Raw genomic sequence first — 24,504 nt, 5'->3', positions numbered from 1 at the left:
GTATTTAAGAGTCATAGTAACTGTGAAAAACTGCGTACTGTGATATTTTTAGATGGTTATCGTGCCATGAAAATCTCATACTGTTACAATCCTAGTTCAATAACAAAAATAATTACAACATATTAATTTTCATCATTTTAATTACAGAATACTAAAAATAACATTACATAAAATGTCTTTTTAAAAGAAACCATTGAATATTACAAAGGTTGTAAATTTTGTAAAGTTAGGATATAAAATCTTTGAACAGTGGTGCATAATTGAAAAGAAAAATAATTTTCATAAAATGTATATATTAACTGTTCTACTACATAAAAAATGAGATGGACACAAGTCGCAGACAGACGAGATGAGTGGACACCGCCATTACCGCGGTGCGCTCTCCTTTCGAAGGAAGAAAGACTTGAGATGCACAGCACACACCACAATCAGCTTTAAGTTCTCAAGTTATGTCTATGTTCAAAAAAAAAGAGGGGGTTACCATTTACAACAGAGGAGAACAAACGAGCTCAAGAGACTACAAAAAGTGACTTGGTGACTGCTCCCAGTATTCACACTCTCACACTCTCTCTCACACACACACACACTCTCTCACACACACACACACACACACACGCGCATCTCGATGGGTAAAACCCGACTACACTGGCCTTGGTTCCATAAACACAAACTGTTTTCCACAGGTTTAAACTGTACAAAAGAGTTGCAAAATGTGGAGAGACCTTAAAAATCATTCCACCGAGACAGAAAGACTGTCTTTTTCAGTCTCGTCTCGCAGCCATTCCTATTTCCTACTGTACAACTGGTCAGTCAGATCCACTGAAAGCTACCATGGTCACATAATTCAAAATCAGGAGGTCGACTTTAAGGAACTGGAATAGACTATACACAAGAGGAGGGAGGGGGGGCATGCATAATCCAACAGTGTGCTTTCTGTCTTCCTCCTCTTTCTGAGTCACCCTGTGTCACTTCATCATGAGCCCTTGTTAAGATGTTTTAGTCACCCGTTGAGGACATTCAGAGCCTGTTTGATGTTCCTCTACATATATGCCAACACTGGCCAGTCATGTCCACACAGAGGTATTTCATTAGTCTCCGGCCGTTTTGGAGACGCGTTGTGTCACATTTTTTGGTAAACAGACACGAAGGGGGGAGTTCAAAAAGATATGGTTTTAATCAACGCTGAGTGGCAGAATCACTGTTCCTTCTGTGCAGTAGTGGTTTCAGCGGCCCGTGAAGACCAGGTGGAGAAATGCAGAGAGATAGAGTGAAGAGAAGAAGGTGGAGGGGAAAACAGACGATAACGCAGAGGACGTCTCAGAAGACAAAAGGAATCAACGGAGGCATTTTAAGAGAAAATGAGGCGAGAGACACCAGCAGAGCTACTTGGTTTGGCTGGTCTGTTGCTCAGACAGCTGGAGTTTGTTTGTTTTTGTCACCAGGGATCCACGAGCTGCTGCTTATCATGTAAGCTAATAATGCTGTTTAGGTTCAGATGAGTCCCCCTGAGTTAGTGCACACGTCAGAGTCAGGCAGGCCTTGCCCGCTTGTTCGTTAAGAAATCCACAAAAAAGAAGCATTAAGAAAAAAAAAAATCAATTCAGCAATTTTATATCAAGCTTACAATTAGCTTTGGAGAGAAACAGCCCGTTGTAGTTTTACAAGTCTATGATTGGGGGAGGATGTTAGTGTGGAGGAGGGTGAGGGGAAGAGTTTAGGCGTGAATACGTCAGCTCCCACAGAGTGGTGCAGCTGAACCTCTGAGTCCTGCTCATTTGCTGAAAACTCTGACAAGTATGCATTTTGTGTTGTGAATGCGATGTGCGCTGTGTAGTGCCCAACCAGAGACTGCGCTGTGTCGTTTGAGCATGCTCATACTTTTATATCGATCATCTGACATAATTCCCAAGTGGTCGTTGGTGCAGGTCTGCCCAGCAGGCGAGTGGTCTGGGATCTGGTCGGGTGCTGGTGTTTTGCAGGTTACGCCGACTGTGCATCAGTCAGACAAACAGGTAGGTAGACAGGCAGGTGGGCTGTGAGGGGTCACGGGATCAGAGGCTAGATCAAGGGAGCCGTGTCCATCAAGCCCTTGTTGGGGTCCAGGCTGGCAAAGAAGCGGACATCCCGGTCCTTGTCGGACTGAAGAGCCATCACGGTCTCCTCCAGCTCGTCAGAGTAGGCACAGCCGGGCTCCTTGAAGTAAGCTGCACACAAAACACAAGACCCCGTCAGTTCACCCCGTTTACAGCTGGTGCTGACATGCTTCTCAGGTGATCTGATCACTGTAACCACTTGCTGAGGTTGTCTGGGACGCATTTTACCTCAAATCTTTTGTACTATAAACCCTAACACCATCCTGATACATCTTTGACAAGGAGTACGTCATCAGTGCAGGATGTGGTGGTTGTTTTGGTGACAGCGTGCTAACGCTCTGTGACTTGCCCATTTGACGATGGGTTGGACCAAGTGCTGTGTGACCATCCCTCGTGTTGAATTCTGCTGACAGCGATACCTCCAGCTGCACTGACACAACTGCTAACGCGTAAGCTAAAGAGCAGGCAGCAAAAGTGTGGCCGCCATAACTGTGTGCGCACAGCTTTCCCGCTGTGGTGATAGGCTTAATCAGCATTGTGTGAACTCTTTTGGCGGGGGCTTGAATGTAACAGGTGCTCATTTATATGTAAAAGTCCTGCACTTCAGGTTAAAAAGACGACATCAAAAATGTTGTTTATTTGAACTTTACCTTTCTCCATGACACTCTGTCGTAGAGCCTTGGCCACAAGTACACGGACATTAGCCACCGGGTCTGAGGAGAGACTGAGCAGGCTGGGCAAGAGGTGCTGGCCAAACTGCTCTATTGGCATGCAGTCCTCCTCCACTATGGCCTGCAGAGAATAAAGGACAAACACAGGCTGGTGTTTAAGACAGGTAGTCAAACACAGGAGCGAGACATTCAGCGAGGATGATTTAACAACACTGTATGACAGCAGAAGTATCATACAAAACTTTTACTCATGTTTTAAGTGAGAAATTGAAAGGGAAGAGCATTAAATGTTTCAGGAACCATAAATGGGATTTGAAGTTTATCTGTACCAAAACTCAAGTGAATACTTTCAAGAGGCAGCTAAGATAACAATCAGACAAGCAACCAAACTGGTACACAGCTATTTATGGAGTTGAAAGGCAGGCAGAGAGTCAGTGCAGAAGCTGATGTTTAGAGTGAGATCAGACCTGGCAGATGAAGGCGAAGGCCTGCCGCCCCACCCACTTGGGACAGTGGCAGAACCTGACGGTGAGCTCGTTGATGAAGTTCAGGCCCAGATCATCGGCCCCGCATGCATACAGCTTCTGGAGGATCTCTACAACCTGAGAACATGAGAGGTGATCACACCCGTAAAAAAAATAGGATTTTATATTGCAGTTAATCTACAATGAAGGCAACTCTCTGAGGTGTTTAAGAAATTTAATTAAGTTCAAAGGCAAACATTGGACCGACAGAGTAAGGGAAAATGAACAAAACAAAAAAAACTATGAGATGAAAAGACAAGATGCTGTTTTTAGTAGCTATAGTGATTGCTGAATAGCCAGAAAATCTCACAATGCCATTTAAAATAGTTCTACATTTTGAAAAATATGCTTATTTATTTTCTTGCTGAAAGTTAGATGGGAAGATCTATGCGATTGTCTGTCCATTCAATATGAAGCTATAGCCAGTAGCTACTTATCTAAGATTAGAAAAACAGATAGAAATAACGGGAAACTGCGAGCCTGGCTCTGTCTAAAGGTACCAAAATGATATTCCTGTAGTTTATTAAAGTCACTAATTTACAGGTCATATGTTGTTTGTTTGATCTGTACAAAATACATACATGAGGGTAACAAGGACAGGCTGTGGTTTTATGGTTGATTATAGGCTCCATTTCTTGGAGGGCTACAGAAACTTCCTGGAACTCAAGTTAATCATTCACTCTTTTTTATCTTTGCGCTTTAAAATTATGCAGTCCTTCCCACATGGAATTACAAGACACCATATTTGAACAAACAACTTCTATTTTTGCGTATAAAAAGCACGTGAGGAAAAAGAAACACAAACAACCCAACAACAAAACAAAAGCAATTTCCAAAAATGAACCGTTACCATGAGAAAACTATTAAATATCTACAGGTTATCTTAATAAAGAGTATTTTTTCCCATCTTCTTTCAAACTTTCTCCAGATAACTGGATAATTTATGTTTTGTAAGTTAAACAGACAGCTCAGTCTTTGTGTACATAATCAGTGAGTTTTTCTAGGCCAGGGGAATAACAATTTCCTCAAATGACCCCAAACTATAGCAGGTGTACAAGAACCCTCTGGGTGACTACGTAAGTCGCCTCCAGACACTTTGCAGCCAGAGTAAAATGATCAAATACGACCATCTGTCAGGGCATTACTTTATCACATTCCCACAACACGTACTGAGCATCATCCATCAGAGTGACTTATTTCCCGTTTGTGACCTAAACCATCTGTCACCAGATGTTCCCTTCGTCAAAACACTAAATCAATATTGTACACTTACCAGTTTGTAGGAGATCCACCTGACCTCTGAGACTTTGTCAGAGCAGAGTGTGAGTGCTATCTGTCTGAGGTAGTCATACACATCGTAGTGGCTGTACAACTCTATGATCAGGATCAGCTGCCTGCATGGGGACAAAGCACATAAAAGTACAGTTTCATGAAACCAAATGACCAAAATTAAACGTTAATTTTTAATATCTAATTATGGATCAAAATGTAGGAAATTCATTGTTTAGGTGACACTGACAGTAAATCCACCAAAGAATTAAAACAAATCCATATTCAGTGTCACAATAGCAGACACAGATCAGTTCACACTGACTGGAAATCAGTCTGGATAAGAGAATCAGTTAAAACTAAATGTTTATTTCCTGATTGGAAGAAGAGGAGGAGACGTACTCTGCCAGCTCATATCTGAATCTCCAGTTGCGACTGTTGTCCGTCACCATGAACTCCTGCAGCTGGTACAGATATTCTCTCCTCTTGTCCGCGTGCAGCAGCTGCAACACAAAGAGGCAGAAGAACCAGTTCAGTTATCGATGATGAATCATGTGATTTTCCTCTTTAACTGGCAACCAAAACGGCTGCAAAACGGTGAACTTAAATCTTAACAAAACTGAATTCAAGTGAGTCCTTTTTGCCACCTATCACAACAGTATTGCTGAAATCAAGGTTCCAACATATTATCAGAGACACCATTTCAAAACTTTTCCATGACTTTTCAATGACAAATACTAAAATTTTCATTACACAAACATTGCTCCATCTCGAAAATGCAGCACAATGAAAAAGTAGTAGTGGGGCAAACCATAGGTGTGGAAACTGGAGATTCATGATGGATGGATGGATAGATCAAAATAAAGAAACATACATGACAGTAAATAAAATGTCAGACATCAACATGTAAAGCTCTGTAACGTCAACAGCTACAGAAAATAAATTTGCTGTTACATTACATTATGTGGAAAGTTATCCACGGAAGATTGTTTTAACAATTATTTTCATTACACGCAACAAAATCTCATAATTTTACAAAAACTTCAAAGGATTTTACTAATGCTATGACTTTCCCAAGCCTGGAAAACAAGATGAGAGGAGGGACGAAGTGAGCATATATCCAGGTAAAAAAATACCTTTACCTCTTTTTTTTTCTCATTGCAGGGTAATGTTTTAATTTACTTGTAGATCAAAATGCTTCCTTGCCTTGCCCTTGTGCTTAACTGAAACTTACAAGTCTGTTGCTCTGTGATGCTCAAACTATGAAACAAGACTAAACTTATTCATCTTACTTGCGAAATCAGTAGTGTATGAATCTATAATCTCACCTTGAGGAAGTCATAGAGGTGTTTGAGCACGCCAATGCGGACCTCATCCAGATCTTTGAGGAAACCGTTGAAGATGGGCACCAGATCAGCTGCTGTCAGCTGGTCCCCGAGGATCACTGCCAGCTCATGGATGGAGAACGCCAGCGTACGCCGCACCTTCCACTGAGGGTGGGGAGAAAAAAGGAGAAAGAAACACAAGTAGATTCAAGCACCAATCGTGAACAAGCAAGTTTCTTGATAACAAAAAAAAGATTTGGACACTTTTTGATACTGAATAATAACCGCCTTTTGGTTTATTTATGTCTAGTGATAATACAGGAAAACTGTAAACCCAAAAATGATGCTGAGAAACCATTTATCTGAACCCCTCCAGTGACTGGTCTGAATCCATTGTACAGTGAAATGTTGTCATGCCAACAGTGACATTCAGTCCTGCGATGAAGTAATGAGCAACAGTGTGACTGAGTGGTGTCACGCTGTCTCTGCTGCTGTGAAGTGAAGCAATGTTTCCCCTCATACAGATCCCTTTCTCACTCACATCTTCAAGCGATGCATTTGCACAACAAGCTCTTTGTTACTCAAGTCAAGCTGAGGACATTACAAACACAAAAATCCTGTACGTTGTGGATCAGTTTCTTGTTAACATGGTTGAAAGAAGTTCTGGCAGCACCTGAAAACAACAGCTCGCTTCACTAATTATCTTTAAAAAGCTGTGAGGAACAAACAATCACAGAGGAGCATCAGAATGACAAACTGGAATAAAAAATGCCAACCAAATTACACACAAACAAAAAACACTGCATCTATTGGAATTGGAACAAAAAAAAAACAAAAACACAACACAAGCTCGGTTGTTATTTGGCCCTCTGATGCAGTTACACATTTGCCCCATATGTCAGCAGACTCACTGACCTCAGCCAGGCCATCGAAACAGGCAGACGCAGCGAAACATGACAGTTCTTTCTGTGATCTAAAAGCCTTTGAGACTTCCTCCCTAAATGAACCAAGTATAATCAGTTCTTCACAAAGCCGGCATCACATGTCAAGAGGTCCTCTACCACATCTCTCTTAGCTACAAAACGCATACATCCTTATCACAGTAAAAGAGAAAACATGCATCTCCTTATTGATCCTACATGTCCAAACATTTTCATCAATTAAACAGTCAACAATCGTTGTGTTGTTCAAAGTCTATTCATTTTTTTTTTGATGATCCAATTTGTTTTCTTGTGTAAAACATAATTATTCAACATAATGTAACTTAGCTTTGGCAACCACATAACTAACATTGATGCCAATAAAGCTCATTGAATTTAGAGTAACTCAATAGAGTGATCACAAAAAACAACTGCGGCAGATTTTTAGGGCTAAAGTATTTCCCTTTCCTATGTCCAGACCTTTGAATCTGCTCACCCAACAGAGTTGACTGATTTGTATGGCATCATAACATGAAATGGAAATCAGTTTCTCGGTTGAAATACAAGATGACCAGAAAAGTCAGCAAAGGGACCAAAAATTGCACAATCAGTGGCATGGGTGGAACTAAAGCCAATGTCAAGCACTGTCAAGCTGTGCGCCATAACGCAGAACTTCAGTTTCCCTGCTCTGACAGTGAGAGTAAGTACTTACAGACTATCGATGTGTGCTTTTGACATATGCCTGCAGGTGAATGCGAATCTCCCCCACCCCCAGGAATGCTCTCTTTGTGTCTTTCTTTGACTTTATTCCATCATCTGAGCTAATTTCATATTAATTTGGAACATCAACTCAGGACATTCTGCCATATCTTTCGGCATACTTCAGCTCTCCCTCCTTCCTTTTTTTAATCTTTATTTCAAACTGCCAACATACACAGAATCAGAGGAAAACATCAGAATCACACACACAGTGATCAAGCATTGAGAAATCAAAACAAAAAGTCGTGCCAAACAGAAAAAAAATAACCAAAATAAAACAAATGTTACGTAAAATAAATAAATTCATCCCTTTCACTCTGGCTGGCTGATAAAAAAAAAAAAATCACTTTTGCCACAGGCACCAAAACTTTGGTATACAGAGAAATACAGAAAGTTTTCTCTGGTGGCAATAGGCTTAACTAGCATTTTATGAAGTTGTTTGGCAAGGGCTTGAGCTTTACATTAAGGGAGTGGCATCTGATATATATTTCTCTGCCTACCTGCACATCAGTAGCGAGGGTTTCATATGTGTCCTTGAGGCAGTGCCAGTTCTGTCGTCCCAGAGTGAGCGCTACACCCGGCAGGCTGAAGGCACAGTGTTTGGCTATCTCTGTATCCACCGTCTGGGCCCGGGCTGGGTCCGTCATAGAGAGGTACTGATCCAACAGCTGCTGTGGGATGACATTCTGGAGACGGAGCAAGAGAGATTAAAGAGTGTGATGATCAAAGAAGAATAAGGATGCACATAGAGAAGATATTTAATCATCCATGTCTGCACTGATCAGCTGTAAGGTTCTGATCAATATGTTCTGGGATGGATGACAGAAGTGCTGACTGACCTGGATCTTAGGCTTATCCTCAAACCCTGGGCTGTGAGCAGATTCGTCTTTTCCCTCCTCCTCCACGCTCTCGATTAGTTCAGACTCCTGAGGAAAATACAAACACACACACATCAGGGAACAAGCAAACATACTTCACATAAATGATGCTAATAGCGTAGCTACAGTGCCTTTGTTTGCCCTTGGCTAAATCTATGCTGACTTTTAACTGCTAAAAATATGTAACTATAACCCGAGGCTACAAATATACCACGTAGGTTGGAATGGACAATATGGAGAAAATCAAATATGACAATATTTTTGACCAGATACTTTAACATCACCATTGCAACGATTTTGTGGGATTGACCACTGGTTATTTTTGATAAATCATCATGCGATGATGAAGTGTGTAAAGGCAAACAATAGAACAGCTAAAACAGTCTGGTAAGCTGCAACAATTGCAATGGCATCACTTTAGTACAATAAAGCCTTTACAATCAGGAAGACAACACTTAAAATATGCAAAATCGAAGATAACTTATAATCTCATTTCAAATTTTAATATACGTGTGGGGACAGGGAACTATGACTGTGTTTTCTCCTATCAGGTTCAGATACTGGTAAAGTCTATTGAGAGCTAAGACAACCTTGAGGGAGTTGAAGAAAGGCTCAGTAATCTCTTATTCAGTAACACACAGCCATCTCTGCTGCACCCCACCGCTACCCTGGCTCTGATGCAACCACCGCTCTCTGTCTGCAGTCACCACTCTGGTTTTTGTATTGCGTCATAACTTCAGTCCATACTCCTTCCCTGTCTCTCTCTCTCTGCACTCACGATGGACTTAAAAAAGGACTAAAGGTGCAGTATGGGAGTATTACAACTAACACCAGGGAAGCCAGACATGACAATACATGCTAAGAAGGTGTCAGTATGGGAAGAGCAATGGACTTTTTAAATTTTTTTTTTTAAATATAATGTTGAAAAAAACCCTCTTTTTCGCCATTAAAGTAAACATAATGAATTTAAACAAAGTTTCTTTTATTCTAATTTTTTTACACTAAAATGTATAGTTTTTTGCAAAAAAATCTGTTCAAGTATTTGTCATCGGCCTCTTTGATTGCTAATAATCAGTTTCAGCTATGAAAAAAAAAACATAGTTGTTAACCCCTATTACTGAGTCTATCTGTTCTGTTATTCAACATACAATAGCTCACATAACACACTACAAAGATCTGAGGAGTGTCTTACTAAAATCGGAGAGTCAGGAGGAGACACTTCCTGGTCTTCCAGGGGCTCGGTCTGTGTCTCCTCGTCCCCTTGCTCCTGAACAGGGCTTGACTCAGAGGGTGGAGGAGTTTCCATTGTCTGCTCCTCCTTTGTGGGACTCTCTTCACTCTCAGACTGAACCTCCACGGATTTGCTCTCCACAGATGGGCTGGCGGTGTCGTCGTCAGGCTGTTCTTCTGGCTCAGGTTCAGTCGGACTGTCATCTGTCGGGCCGTCGTCTCCTGGACTGTCGAGCTGTGCTGCCTTCAGAGCCGCTGACAAGACCTGGACTTGAGCTGCAGGTAAATTCACATGTCCAGCTCAGTCTGCACGCCAATAAATCACCTAAAGTTTACAGCTCATCATACATATTCCATCTCTGTATACACACCTTGTACATCAGGGTCATCCATGTGCGGCTGCAAACAGTCCAAGACCTTCTGGATCTGGTCACTGGTGGCTTTGCCCGGGCTGGACTTGGAATCAGGACAAGCAGGTTCCTCCTCCTGTTCTTTCTTTTCCTCCTTCTCTATCACTTCCTCTGACTTTTGACAATTTAGCATCTCCAGTTCCCCGCTGATGTCTGGTAAAGGAGATCTCCAATAGTGGAAAGAGTTAAAGTTCTCGTCCGTCTGCTCCATGTCTTTCGTGTTCTTAGCATTGTTTGTGGTCATGGGGCTGGCATTGCTGTTTGAGACTGTGCGGGTGAAGCCACTGCGCATCTCTCTGGGAACAGAAGCGTGGTTGTCATCATCATTGTGCGTTTCCTCGGCGTCAGAGGTCGAAACGTGCTCTGGGGATGGTGTGGCACGGCCGTCCTGGTTGGGAGGTGTGTGAGCGATGGTTCTTCCTGTGTGGCAGCCGCTGATGTCGGAGCAGTTCAGAGAGTTTAGGGAGCAGTCGCTGAAATGAGAGTAACAAAATGTATGAAATACTGACATCTAATACAGAATAACGGGAGAGGACATACAAAACTTGCCATCAGCCTGTGTAAATGTTTAAGTTCCCCACCAGACATGAAAAAAAAAAACTCTTAAAAAAGGGGCTAGAAGCATTTCAACTATCTCCCTCATTAGATACTCTGGATCTGGCTTCCACCTGGCCCACTACCTCTGCTTGCAACTCATTAGCTACCTACCTATTGGGACACAGGCCCTTAACCAAAAACCAGCAGCTTTTCCACAGAAACTATGGACCCACGGCTATGGATCTAAAAGTTTGCTTTCACTCACCTCTGTGACAGCTGCGCCTCTAATCTTATCGTATCATCTCATCCATTTATTTGATTTGATATACTCTGATACATCCCACCACAAACAGATCATCTGATCAATTTACCACCTTGCAACTTAAAAATAAATAAATAAATAAACAATCATAATAAAACTACTGCTGAGGGGGACAATGCTTGAAGAGAGACAGAAATGCAGAAAAATCAGAGAAGGTACACAGAATGATGTTGGGAAAGATTGTGAAAATAGCTCTCCAGTGACAAACTCTGCACAGATACATATCAGTATAGTCAGGATCAGACACTGTAAGAGAAATAAACAGAAACACAAGAAAAACATCATTTTTAAGTTGTGAGGATCTTTAAGCTGCACTACTGGACGCCGAGTACATTTTTCCACCTGCATCTGAGCTCAACATTGTTAAGTTTTGAATGGAAACAAACATAAAGCTCAGAATTGGTCAAACATAATATAAGTGTAAAATGAAGCATTTACGATTAAATTTCAAACTCAGGTAACATGACTTTCTGGGTAAAAAGGAGTTTCACTTCATTTCCTTTCTTTTCCCTGTTTCTGCAGCTAAAACCTTTAAACAAAACAAAAAAACTGGTCTGACCTGATCACACCCAGTGAATCATAATGGTGATTCACCTGACCTATGACGCAATGCTGAAATCTTTCTGTGCAAATACAAACTCATACTCGCGTAGTGCTACAGCGTATTTTTATAGTACTGCCAGAGTATAAATAATAGAGTTCACTAAATGAAATAACAACACATATTCTGTCAAATTTTGACCTACTGATTTAAATCAACAGCTGTGAATATATGTCAGTTGTTGCAGTGATAAAGGTGAAGTGGTCTTACCTGTCCAATGTACACCTGGGGACCTCTAGTAGGGCACCGTCCTCTCTGAAGTGAAGGCCTGTGCTGGAGGGATTGGCAAAGGTGGAGATGAAACGCCCCAGAGATTGAAAGGCAGCTTGTCGCACCTGAAGGTGGAGCAGAGAGGAAACTGTCAGCAACACCAGCCCCACGACCACAAGATTTTTCACATCTGAAGCCAGTCATTTTCATTTGATCTTAAATCATTCATGAACAGGACTATCTACACGGGGCACCATCATCTTAAGGGGTGGAGTTAACAATAATGCACAGACTCTGACAGCAGAACAGCATGCAGAACAGTTTATAGTACACTAAGTGTCTGCGTTCACAGACAAGATCACACATGTTCATCTGTCTGTCTAAGCATCATAAATTTTGGGCTGGACACGGGTAGATGCCAAATATACATGTGTCATTTTCCATGTCATGTGGACAAACACAGATGCAGAAAGATGCAAAATTGTCTTTTAAATGCTACATTTCTTAGAGCAAACAGTGATAACTTAGAAGGCACGTGGTGTGTTCTAATTAATTTGGCATGCAGTTAACACACCTGCCCGAAGGCTGTTTTCATGAAAACTCCTGGCCTTTGCTCCTGGTGTTCTTAACCAATGTTTACTGTATGAACCATCTTTAAAGTGACATATTTTCTTATTAAATAAGTGCTATTTAGTCGATCTAATTTTTTGGACTGATGAATATTTGGAATAGTAATTGAACAAAAAAATGAATTTGGCGTGGAAGTATGTTGCAGAATGAGTGGCAGCAACACAACTGCCACCTGTTTTTTTCTTTACCAGACTTTTTTTCATAAGCTTTTTTAGATTTTCAAAGTGCCAATTTATTATTTTAACGGGTTGAACAGTATGAAAAAGAACCCCAAAAAGCACACAGTGATGGGGAAATAATAAAATATTATTTCTAGATTGTAGATCTAAGCATCAACTGTTCTATTTTCATCATAGTACAGAAGAAGTTACACATACATATGATGTAATTTTATGCAATGCAGTTTTTACTCTGTGTGTGTGTGTGTGTGTGTGTGTGTGTGTGTGTGTGTGTGTGTGTGTGTGTGTGTGTGTGTGTGTGTGTGTGTGTGTGTGTGTGTGTGTGTGTCTTACCCAGCGAGACTGGTCACTGATGAGGCTGATGAACAGGGGGGACAGTTTTGCACGTCGCACCTCTGGAGAGGTGGAATTAGAGACCATCATGAAGCACTCTGCGCAGGCTTTTCTGATGCCCCACAGACTGTCTGAGCACAGGTCGAAGAACTTGGGCATCTAAAAACAAAAGCAAGTTAGAAGAACTTGAAACTCCCATTTAGTGTTTGAACTGTGAATGGATTTATCAACAGCCGTGGTGCAAAGACACTATTTAACCATTCATGGAAGGCAAAATTTTATATACTGTAAAGCTACAGGACAGCACTTTAACTACACAGCAATCAAACATCAGGAAATCCTTTCAGCACACCAGTGTGAAACATGTAACATAATAAAGCTGTAAATGGGGGTTGTGGTTTCCGATTTTCCAATCAAAGCCAAAGATGTCTTCTCACCAGTAGTTTTTCTGTTGCTTCCTGACCCACAATAGAACAAAACTCTCCGAAATTGGCTGCACAGACCTGTAACACATAATACAACCATAATAATGAACAACAGTTTAAGTGCTAAAAAAAGAGTAAATAATATTTATTTTAAACAATCCAACTAAAGAGGTTATAGATGGAGTCTCAAAAGGAAGGTGACTTGGTCTATAGTTCTAACTTTTGCTGCAATAATAATAATAATGATAATAATAATGATAATAATAATGATAATAATAATAATAATAATGATAATAATAATGATAATAATAATAATAATGATAATAATAACAACAACAACAACAACAACAACAACAACAACAATAATAACAATAATAATAATAATAATAATAATAATAAAATACTACAGGAAAACATTTCTACCAGTAAATTAGTGTTCAGATCATTATAATAATTTAGATATGTAGACTACAGCTGCAATAATAGTCAATTTTACTGATTTATTATTAATAAATTGATCAAATAATTAATTTGGTAACTATTTTGTTAATCGAACAATGGTTTTGGTTATTTTTTATGCAAAAAAAACAAACATTTGCTGGTTTAACACTTCTTGAATGTGAGATTTTAATGCTTCTCTTTGTCATACATGATAATATAATGAAAAGCTTTTGATTTTTTTAAATGCTGGTCAAAAAAACACAAAAAACACACCATCCTTGGCTCTGGGAAATTACACAGCCAATTACACTTTTTCCTGCCATTTTATTGCCAAAACAATTAATCGAGAAATAATGTGCAGATTAATCGTTTATGAAAATAATCGTGAGTCGTAGTCCTAACGTTGACTATCTGCATTTACTTAACAAATGTAAAGTTGTATTCTTATTGAACAATTTTCACACATACAGTAGTTGTGATGATTCGTTGAATGAACTAAGGATTAGTACAATGAATTACTGTAATTCTATTATGCTGGTCTGCTGTACACACACCATCTGTTGCATGTTTTTCCTTCCTGGCAGAGGGATCCCTCCTAAGTTGCTCTCCGTGAATTGTGTTTTATTGAGACTGCAGCTCTGTGCAACACAGATGCTAATTTGGAGTTCTAGGCTTAAGCAGCAAAGAAATCCATGCAGTTTTAAAGTTTGGCTTCAGGGAAAAGACAGATTACAAAAGAGGGGGGTGTAGACTCACAATTATGAAAGTGCTCAAAAAATAATGTTTAACCACATTTGCAGCTCCTAAATACCCTTCCCCTATTGGCACCAGCTGCACCGGAGAATTAACATTCCTCACAGGAAACAACAGCATAGTGTCACTGATGTGCAAAACAGAATTAAGGCTGACTCACACTGTTATTGAATTTATCCATTATACTCAAGCTCCAAAAACCTGTTTGCTCAGCTGTTTCTTGAAGGTTATAATCATAAGTACTTTTAAATTGTTAAAAAGTGTTGTGACCTTTGAGATGGAGGAGGAGGTGAAACTGATTTGGAGGTTATTACCTTGCGAACTTGAAAGAGTCTGGCATCACTGCAGAGGTCACAGAAGCGTGGCAGCAATAGATGCTCCACTGTGTCTTTGCTTAGCATGGTGACGACTTTACACATGATCTGTAAGAGGATACGTATGGAGAGCATTTAGTGCCATCACAGGTCAGACTGTGCTTCGATTACATAACTATTCCACACTGATGAAGGAAAATTAGATGAAGATTTGAAGTGAAAGATTTACGGAAAGCTACAAAATGTGCAACTGAGGGAAACAATCGAGGTATTGTGGGTAGAGACGGAAAGTGGAGTCTGTGTGTTTGTGTGCGTGTGCGTGTGCGTGTGCGTGTGCGTGTGTATTTCAGGAGACTGAACCTGATTTGAGAAAAAATCAAAAAAAGATTGAAATTTAAGTGTGAGTTAGTGGATAGAATTTCCATAATGTAAGTAATATAAATACAATAAAACATAAATAATCACAGTTTTTTTCAGTTTTTGATTATTAAACAGCTAATTCTGGTCCTTTATTATTGATATGACTGAGCTGCATTTGAAGCTATGGTAAAATACTCAATAAACACCCAATTACAATTTCAGTATTACAGTGTTTCATACTGCTGCACTGTTGTTTCAAAAAGTCAGATCTTGTCAAGAAACAATGCCAGGACTGCTAAACAGGCTATGGGTTCTGTTCTCAGCATATATATATATATATATATATATATATATATATATATATATATATATATATATATATATATATATATATATATATATATATTTATTTTTTGTTGATATCGACAGCTAGTTGGGGGATTATTTGATGGGGACAACATCCTTCTGTTGAATTTTAATTTAGTGAAAAGGCTTAATAGGTAGCCTAATGTCTATTTTATGTACTTAAGTGCAGAATATAAATAAATGTGTAAATATTTGACCAATTTAATAGTTATATTACAATTTGTTCCTAAAATATAGCCTAGATCCACCCTTCTACTGGGAACAGGATAATGCCTTTTTTTTTTTTTTTTTTAATCAAAGGTATCCCAGTCCTACAAGAACAACACATACTAAAGCTTTCAACCAGATAAAAAACAGACAAACCACAGTTTAGATAACTCAAAACCAAACTCCTCTGGAATCCATCATGTTACATCAAAATAGAAGCCTTGATTGGTGAATGGATCAGATAATGACATTGACTGATCGCAGTAAAGCAATAAAAGAAATCAACTGTGCCTCTGCAGTTTGTCTGTTACCTTGTGGTTTTTCAGCTAAATTTAATTCAAGACCATTTCCCTCATAATAAATCACAGATGTTTTTTAAAATTAAATCTCTTAGTGAAAATAAAATAGATGAGGTTTCTTACAGCAACTGCCTCAATTTTGTAGTCGTCGTCACTGCTGAGTTCTGTGAGCTCAAGCAGAACTGGACAAACTTTGGTCTCCATATCAGCTTTAGAGATGAGGCCCTGCTCCAAGAGAACGAGCAGCGCTGCCTGGCTGGTCTTCCGCACCTGGACAAGATGAGAATAAGATAAACTCTTAAAACTGCCTTTATTTCCTAAAAGCTGAGAAAAAGAGCACATGGAAAAAGACAAGTATTTCCTGTTGTTTTGACTGTAAAAAACAGCTAGAAAAGAGGGGAATTTCAAACCCACCTGATTATTTGGATCCGTGAGATATCGGACAACGATGGGTACCAAGTATCTTGAGAAAGCTGCCGGGAAGTTGGGCCGACTCTCGTGCAAGAACATGGCAATGTTGGGGACCTGCTCCATCAGTTCAGCTCGTACTGTGGGCTCTGAGTGCACACATTCAAGGATAAACTTAATGTACAAACATTACGTGTGGGAATTACAAGGCAACAAGCTTTATGTGCTTGCAACAATGCAAAGATTAGATCCTGACAGGCTTTAATAGAAAGGCCAAGTCCTTCCCCTTCTGGCAGGACCACCAGGGGACTGTAATTGAGGAAAAATATGTGCAACAGTCATAAGCAAGAGACATAATTTCTTGATCTTGTTTAAATTGTGCCATAAATTACACATATCGAGTTGTGAACATATGCAAGTAGAATGACGAAACACCCAAAAGTCACTTAAATGATGCCCTAACTTAATCTCTCGCTGAAGCTATGATGCCTCTATGTTTTGTAGTGGGATGTACTTACACAAGCATTGGGTCTAAGGGCTCATTTATGCTCAGTGTTACATGCCTATGTGGACATGGATGGAGCCTTCTATCTGTACTCTACCTTCCTTTTGTCCAGATTTGTGCACATTTCCTGAAAGCTCACGTATACGGACAAAGTGGAGCAGTACCAACAGAGATGGTGGGGACAAAGTAGCATAGTTCAAGCGATATACGCCATAGGAGATAGCAGACCAGAACAAATCTATAATATAGTGCAAAGAATTCCCCATCCACATGTCGTGATATATATATAATGACCTCAGAGATAACTACCGTCTATAACATTGCCACGGTTAAAAGGTACTTAATGACAACCTCCACTATTGCCTTGTTTGTTGGTGTTTGAAACATTTGACTCTGCCTTCTGGGGCCATCATTTGTCTGTAACTATGCAAAAATAAAGAACGCATGGAAGTATGAAAACAGTGATGTTTGCAACGTCTGAAACTGACATATATATATTATCATACATAAAGTGTGCATAAATAAGCCCCAACTCTCCTCTCATAGGTGCAGCTCTCAACAAGGCCAGGCTTTAAACTGATTTTCACCTCTTTTAACAGTTTATCCATTGTTCTGAAAGATTTAAGTGAAATGTGCCGTGGTAATGGTCAGATTTGCTGTTTGTAATTTGTCTGAATTTCACTGAGCAATTTCATACTAAACAAAGTGGTGCTACAACTGCTCATTTAAATCATAAGCTTACATGGCAAGAAAAGCACAAACATCATATGTGTAACTCAGGATATGAATATGGATCAAAAGATTATTTGTCTCTTGCTGTGACCACCCTAAATATGTTTTTTTTTTTTTCAAAATAACATCCCTTAGGGGACACTAGAGCGGAGGGACTTCACCTCTCTACTGCATTTAAAAAAAAGAGGAAGAAACCACAGTCAAAAGGTGTACAATCATCTGGAGACATGACAACTATATTGATGAAAAAGAAAAGCATCTACCTCCGTCTTCTGACATTCTGGCAACTGTCTCCATGACACTGATAAAGTCATTTTCATTGTCACTGAACTCTCGAAGCACATCAAGCAGGCCGCGAGCCACGATCTGCCTAGAAAGCAACAGGAGCGTCAAGTTAGTAGACTGCCTGCCAATACCTACAAGTGCTGAATGCACACAGCGTGACACCCAACCCTGACAGAGCTGTCTAGTGCATTACACACACATACACATGGACTTGTAAATGACAGCAGGGCTTGAACCCTGCAAAGCTGAGCATGAAAAGCATGAAGACAGGAACTAAACATGTTTGTGTGGGAATAATGGAGCAGTGTTAAATGTTTGCAGAGGATTTTAACACACTGAGGCCATCTGGCAGGCTTTCGCTGTTTACTATGCAGAAAGTAGAGCATTAAAATACACATTATAAATGACACAAAATATATAAATCTAAAATCCAAATTAAAATGTGTCAACATTCATGACTTTAAAGCTACGATAAACTCAAGCAGACACCATCCACCCATGGCTCAACTTTAGTCTTTAGGCATTCCTGCACTGCAGAGTTGAAGCAGGTATTTGATTAGTAAATGCAAAGGAATGCAGACGTCCACCCGGATGACTTAAAAAACAACTGAACATCTTGAAAAGATTTTAGATTGTTAATCTCACATTCAAATTTTCAGACAAGGGGTTTATGATACAATTTAGCCACTATTATTAACACAATTTATACAATTAATATGAAGGCAAGAACATCAAACAAAAACAACAACAACAAAAACAAGTTATTGTGCAAAATTATGTCCAAACTTGTCTGAGTCATAAAACCCTTCAGCAATGATTTCTTGCAATGAGTGAGAATAAAGTGAACAATCTAGCAATCAAACTTTTTTTTAACAATGCAAATAATGAATTTTCTTGCATGACACCTCTGAGCCATTTGCCAGGTGTTTCCTCGATACTAAGTTCCACTCAGTTGCAGATGTTTCCTTCTTGCTTGTCACTAGGGGTGACATACTGCACAAATCATCAATATGAGGAGATCACTGTTTACATGTCAAACACGATTCTGCTCACACTGACCATTTTCTCGTCTTTTACAAGTTTGGCTTCCACACAAAAATGCCAAAACAAAATAAATGCATTCTTTTTTTGTAGTGGTTGTAAAAAAACAAAAACAACAGCTATATAATTGGTATGCGGTTTATCAATCACAACTTTGTGTTCAAAGACAAATATAAAATGTGTGATCACAGAGATGGAAAAATGAAATACCAATATTTGTGTGGAAAAAGCCACGAAAGGAAACAGCAGCTGGATTAATGCACAATTCTGGCTACTTTTTTTGTGTAACTGTACATTTGTGACTTGTTTTGTAGAAATACAGTTACTTTCAACCTCAGTTGAAGCAGTGTAACTTCAAGTTTTGCATCACTTTATCTCTGAAATCAAGCTACCAACATATATATATATAATATATGCGCGTGTGTTTTTTTTGTTCTTCAATTCTCATTTTACTGCACTAGTTTGGCAATGTATCCTCACAACCCAAAGAAATTATCATAAACATCCCATAGTCTCTCTGATCAGCTGAACAGCTTGTTTGTATATTCTTAGCTAAACAAAGTGACTGATGGGATACATGCCATAAATGGACACTGACATAAACTGATTTTATGTGTAAAGTGTTTTAATGACCTTGTGTTTGTCTTGTCTGTTTTTTATTATGTTGTCTCCTGTGTATGGTGGACAAAAGACAAATTTACATCCCGGTCAGAAAAAAAAAATCTGTTCTAAGCTTTTCTATTGGGTCCGCTCCATTACAATGCGTCAGTGCACTGCTTAACACATAACAGCAAGGGCCAGCCAAGCTGTTTTAATGAAGTGTAATCGGTCAGTCAGCTGCAGCAACCTCATAATTGTCAGCTGACAAAACAAACAACAATGTCAGCCTACACAGCAAAAGCCATGGTAGGTTTCCTAGTTGACAAACAATTGCCTGTAAGGACAGTCGTGTTCACAATATGATTTTATGTCAGCATAAATGAGATTCATCAGTTCTCTGTCTTCTCTTCTCATCAATCTCCCTTGACTTGTTTCTGTTTGCATGGGCCATATGGTTGTGGTGACGTAAACACTGCTCTGGCCACTCAATTCTGCGACGGATCAGGCGTATCTGCCAGCCACAATAACTGTCAAATGGTGTGCAGACTGCACCTACTCAGCACACCACAGGCAAACGCCAGCATCGCAATGGTGCAGACCCATCTTTAGCACTTGTGTAACAAAAAGAGTAGAATAAGACACAATGCGCTCGATTGCAATTTTACTTTTTGGGTGCTAAATCCCCATTGTAGTAAAGATCAGGACAGCACTCCAATTATTTTTTTTTTATTGCCACATGGACATTTTGGGCCAAACAAATTTTTTACTCTGATGAATCTTTTGAAACACAAGCTAAAGTACTTTGTTACTCTGATTTACTAAAACCCAGCTCCAGAGACACCTCCCAGTGTCCTGCATTTGTTTCTACAGCCCTGTAACAAAGTCTGCTAAAGGAGTGGTGAGTAAATATTGGGACATATTTAAAAGTGACCCTCAGATTTCAAGTTCCTCTCAAAACCCACCTATATATTTTATAAGACGTCTTCCAACTTGCGAGATTACCTAATTGAAGTCTGATTTGCCGAGGAGACCTTCCCATTTTCTAAAATTCAAAGTGGTAATTTTCCTTGTCACAAATGAATACACTGTGATTCTATGATCAAGGGGAGTCATTTCACTCACCCCAAGTCTAGTGTTGACATTAAGGTTAGAGACAGAATCACATGCAACAATACATATTAATACATATGAATTGACAAATTACTGTGATTCTGTGCCTTGAAAAAATTTGGCTCCCCCTGCTGAGATGTACATTTTATGTTCTGAGGTGGTGACTTCTATTTGCCCTGTCTATGGGGTTCTTTTGTAATATTGCCAAATCTACACGCTGAGGAAGGGCGTCAGGCCTAAAACGTCTGTGTGCCAATAAAAAAGTTATAATAGAACTGCTGTCCTGATCTTTACTACTGTGTTGAGTTTACAGCATGACTACGGGCCTCCACTTACCTGTTGAAGACATTTTCACTGAAGGCATACTTCTCTAATCTCCCGAGAGGAGTGAGGTTGTCTTGTCCTGCATCAAGAAAGGCTGTGATGCGGATGCCGTCACACTCTGAACCATAGTCATCAAATCCAACTGTGGGATGGAAAAAAAGATTATTTTATATTCACACAAACTGGAACCATTCCCGAAGCACATAGCTGATCCCTATAAAAACAAAACATTTGAATGAGGTACTGACAGAAGCACCACAGTAGTCATAGCGCTGTGCTGAAGAAACTGAGTCAGTCTAAATGTAAGGAGCAAAGAACCTCCAATGTGTGAATAAAGCACAAAGTCTCAAGTCTAACTAATTATTCCATTTAATGTTCCAACCATAAATACACACACTGGCTTTGCAGTTGGATCCAAACGCTGTTCCATCACCCTCGCTAATGCAGACAACAGGGAATGTCGGCCTGTATGACAGCTAATAATAGCATAAGTAAAACCTTGAAATACTGTTGACAGCTTTATATTTCATATGGGTGAATGGGGTTGCCCAGAAAGATGACACTTTCATATACCTCCCTGCTAAAGGGAGGGAAAACAAAGTCCCAAATATATACAAGAAATGAGTCCACCAATCCAAGAACTGTTTAATATGGTTTTGTTATCTTATTAAAATAGCTGAAAAAGTACTCACAATCATCCAGATCGTCATGGCCATCTTCAAAGTATAAAGATAGACCTGCAAAGATAAGGAAGTTAGAAGGAGAATCCATGGTGGCAAACATGTCATCAACATACCATCACTCCACAACCCACTCCCTTTACAAAATGAAAGGAGGTCTCTGTTGGCAGGTTTTACAGGTGGACAATTACCAAGGAGGGACAGAGTCTTCTTCAGTAATATTGACAATAAATCACAGTGGCCTCACTGATTAACCACTCTGCAAAACTGAGACTATGTCACTCTCGGTGTAGTGGCTTACAAGAGAAAAAAAGAAACGAGTAAGTAAATATGAATGTAATGTCTAACTACTGTTTTAGCTGATCTTTCTTTGACACATTCTCTTGGCAATAAGTGAGACATAATCTAAAAGCTTAATGTGCACGAAATGTACTGGTCATCAGTGGTCAATTCGTTGTATGTATGTATATATACACCCTTTCGGTTCAAACGCTGCTAATATAAACTTATAATACAAAATAATCATCACAATATAAAGAACCTCTCATTTCAGTGTGCACATGGTACGAAATTAGCCCCATGCACTGGCCAAATGCTGGTAAAATATACAAGTGGCTGCTCTCAGATTTACTTCACTTACCAGCCCCCAATTTTTGTCTTAATACCCTTCATATGTGCCCTTTATGATTGGTGAGTATAGTATGTAGTACTTTTTTTGTTTCTTGCTTCACTTTGAACATAGCACATACTAATAATGTATTAAGTAATCAAGTTTTTAAAATTGCTTATGTATAACATCCACCTGTAGCACATACATGTCCCTGCATGAGATCAATTAAGATAAAATCAACTTAACTACTGCACATTCCTTTAGATCAGATATCAAACATATTGACTAATCTCCTCAGACTTTGTTGGATCATTTCGGCAATTAGGTGACTTGAATGAAGACTACAAATCATGATCTAAGTTGGAATCCTCATGCAATAAAATCTACAGGCTGAAAATTGCATATTCAGTTTGTTATTCAATTATTATGCAATCCAATGTCATATTTCGTCTGGATCCTACACAGTGCTTTCAATCAGAGACAAGGAACATCACACGTTTTGTCTGTTTTTTTAAATACAGTAGATATTTAACAGGATCACTTCACATACAGTTTTACTAACTAGTTAGATTATTAAGGCCACATCATTTGTTATGTTGCATGCACTAAAGTACAAAGCAGCTACTACATCATACTTTTTCTAGAAGAAGATTCTACAGCATGTGGCTGAAAATTGCATATTCAGTTTGTTATTCCATTAGTATGCAATTCAATGTAATGTTTCGAGTGGATCCTACACATGGTTTCACTAAGAGTCTAGGAACAAAATACATCATTATGTGTGTCTGTTTTAAGGTTTTTTGTTTTGTTTTGTTTTGTTTGGGTTTTTTTTTTATTATTTTTTTTAAATACAGTAAATAGACTTGATCTTCAACTAAGTCATATCACGAACAGTTAAGCCTGTTTTTAGTAAGGCCTTTTAGGACATTTAACTGATACGTTGCTTAGACTAAGCTTCAAATCAGCCACTAAGTCACACTTCTCCTGGGATGATGTCTAATTAATTTGGTTGGGAAAAAAATCTTCCAGTTTGACATCTCATTATCGCGCAATCCAACGTGATCGACGCAAACATGCAAAGATTAACAGATTAATATGCGTGATAACGTATAATACAGGCACTTCAAGAAGATTTTCCTTCTTGAGTTGTTTTCACTGCCATAAAGCCACACATGCAGAACGATAGCTCAGACCACTGTAGTCGGAGAAAAGCCTAGAAAGATATCTCAGAAGGAGACGCATGTGCTGGGACGGCTAACGCCAGTGTTTACAGCTGGGCATGCAGGGGAATGTGCTCCAAACATAAAAACAATTCATATCCCGCAAACACACAATAAACGCGGTGTTTCGCTTGTGGAGTAAAAAGCGTTACGACTGGTTTAACAACACCCCCACAAAACATGCTGGCAAAGAACAACATCTCCCCTTTGTTTTGGTATAAAGGAGGATTTGGTCAGCTTATGGCTGAAAATGACTTTAGCAACTCGGCTAACGTTAGCTAGGTCAACTCGCTAGCCTTTGCTATGACAACAGTTCGATAATAACCACGACTGAAATCACGCGGTGCTGGCTAACTACACAAGAGAGTCGTAATTTACAAAATCATCAACAAATACTGAGTAGTTTAATGTTTAAATGTGGCCTCGAAGTCACACATTTCGATACCCATGAGTAGCTACCGTTAGCTAGCTGGCTGCTAAGTTTGCTAACAAGGCTTGTCCAGTCCTCTCGCTTGACTTGACTCGCCTAAGCTAGGGCTTTAGCCGAGTAAACCACAAATGCAGTAAAAATGTAGCCGCTATTTTAAATATTTGTGCTCTGTAGACTAAAATACAGCTTTATAAGTGGCAACACCGCGTCAAAGTATTAGAGAAAGCAGTATTTGAAAAGTACCATTACCTGCCATCTTGAGTATCGGCTCGGCTCTGCGGGCTGCCGTCCCGTGTGGGCTGTCACCACCGCACAGCTGTCACTCAAACACGGAGCAAACTACTTCCTGAAGGTACTTCCTGATGCGATGATTCACCGGTAGATAATTTTATAAAACAACTCGAACTGATAGCCGTTTCTCAGCTTGGGCACAAACTCGGCATAACTGGGCATAAATAACTGCGGGCTTTGTGTGTTTTCTCCAAACAAAAAAAAAAAAAGAG

The 24,504-nt window shown here is 39.5% G+C and overlaps 1 protein-coding gene across 2 annotated transcripts; it reads right to left on the bottom strand.

Moving 5' to 3' along the window:
* Positions 1 to 122: 122 nt before the first annotated feature.
* On the bottom strand, positions 123 to 24,445 carry ppp4r1l (protein phosphatase 4, regulatory subunit 1-like). Of its 2 annotated transcripts, XM_042505120.2 has the most exons (20): positions 24,251 to 24,445; positions 21,754 to 21,798; positions 21,074 to 21,203; positions 17,965 to 18,071; positions 16,471 to 16,613; positions 16,180 to 16,326; positions 14,825 to 14,932; positions 13,329 to 13,394; positions 12,892 to 13,050; positions 11,750 to 11,874; positions 10,041 to 10,552; positions 9,632 to 9,945; positions 8,401 to 8,487; positions 8,062 to 8,247; positions 5,886 to 6,047; positions 4,960 to 5,060; positions 4,562 to 4,682; positions 3,232 to 3,366; positions 2,744 to 2,885; positions 123 to 2,204 (listed from the first exon to the last, which is right to left on the bottom strand). In XM_042505120.2, the coding sequence occupies exons 1-20, from the start codon at positions 24,255 to 24,257 to the stop codon at positions 2,059 to 2,061; spliced, it is 2,943 nt and encodes a 980-aa protein (XP_042361054.2). In that variant the 5' UTR covers positions 24,258 to 24,445; the 3' UTR covers positions 123 to 2,058. The 2 variants fall into 2 exon arrangements, with proteins under 2 accessions (XP_042361054.2, XP_042361046.2); XM_042505112.2 differs by lacking the exon at positions 24,251 to 24,445 and having other exon boundaries at positions 21,754 to 21,859.
* Positions 24,446 to 24,504: the final 59 nt, after the last annotated feature.

The sequence above is a fragment of the Plectropomus leopardus genome, chromosome 2, assembly GCF_026936395.1.
Source record: "Plectropomus leopardus strain MGB_pleo_1.0 chromosome 2, ASM2693639v1, whole genome shotgun sequence".
Classification (NCBI taxonomy): domain Eukaryota; kingdom Metazoa; phylum Chordata; class Actinopteri; order Perciformes; family Serranidae; genus Plectropomus; species Plectropomus leopardus.
This window is presented reverse-complemented; position numbering and strand designations above follow the sequence as displayed.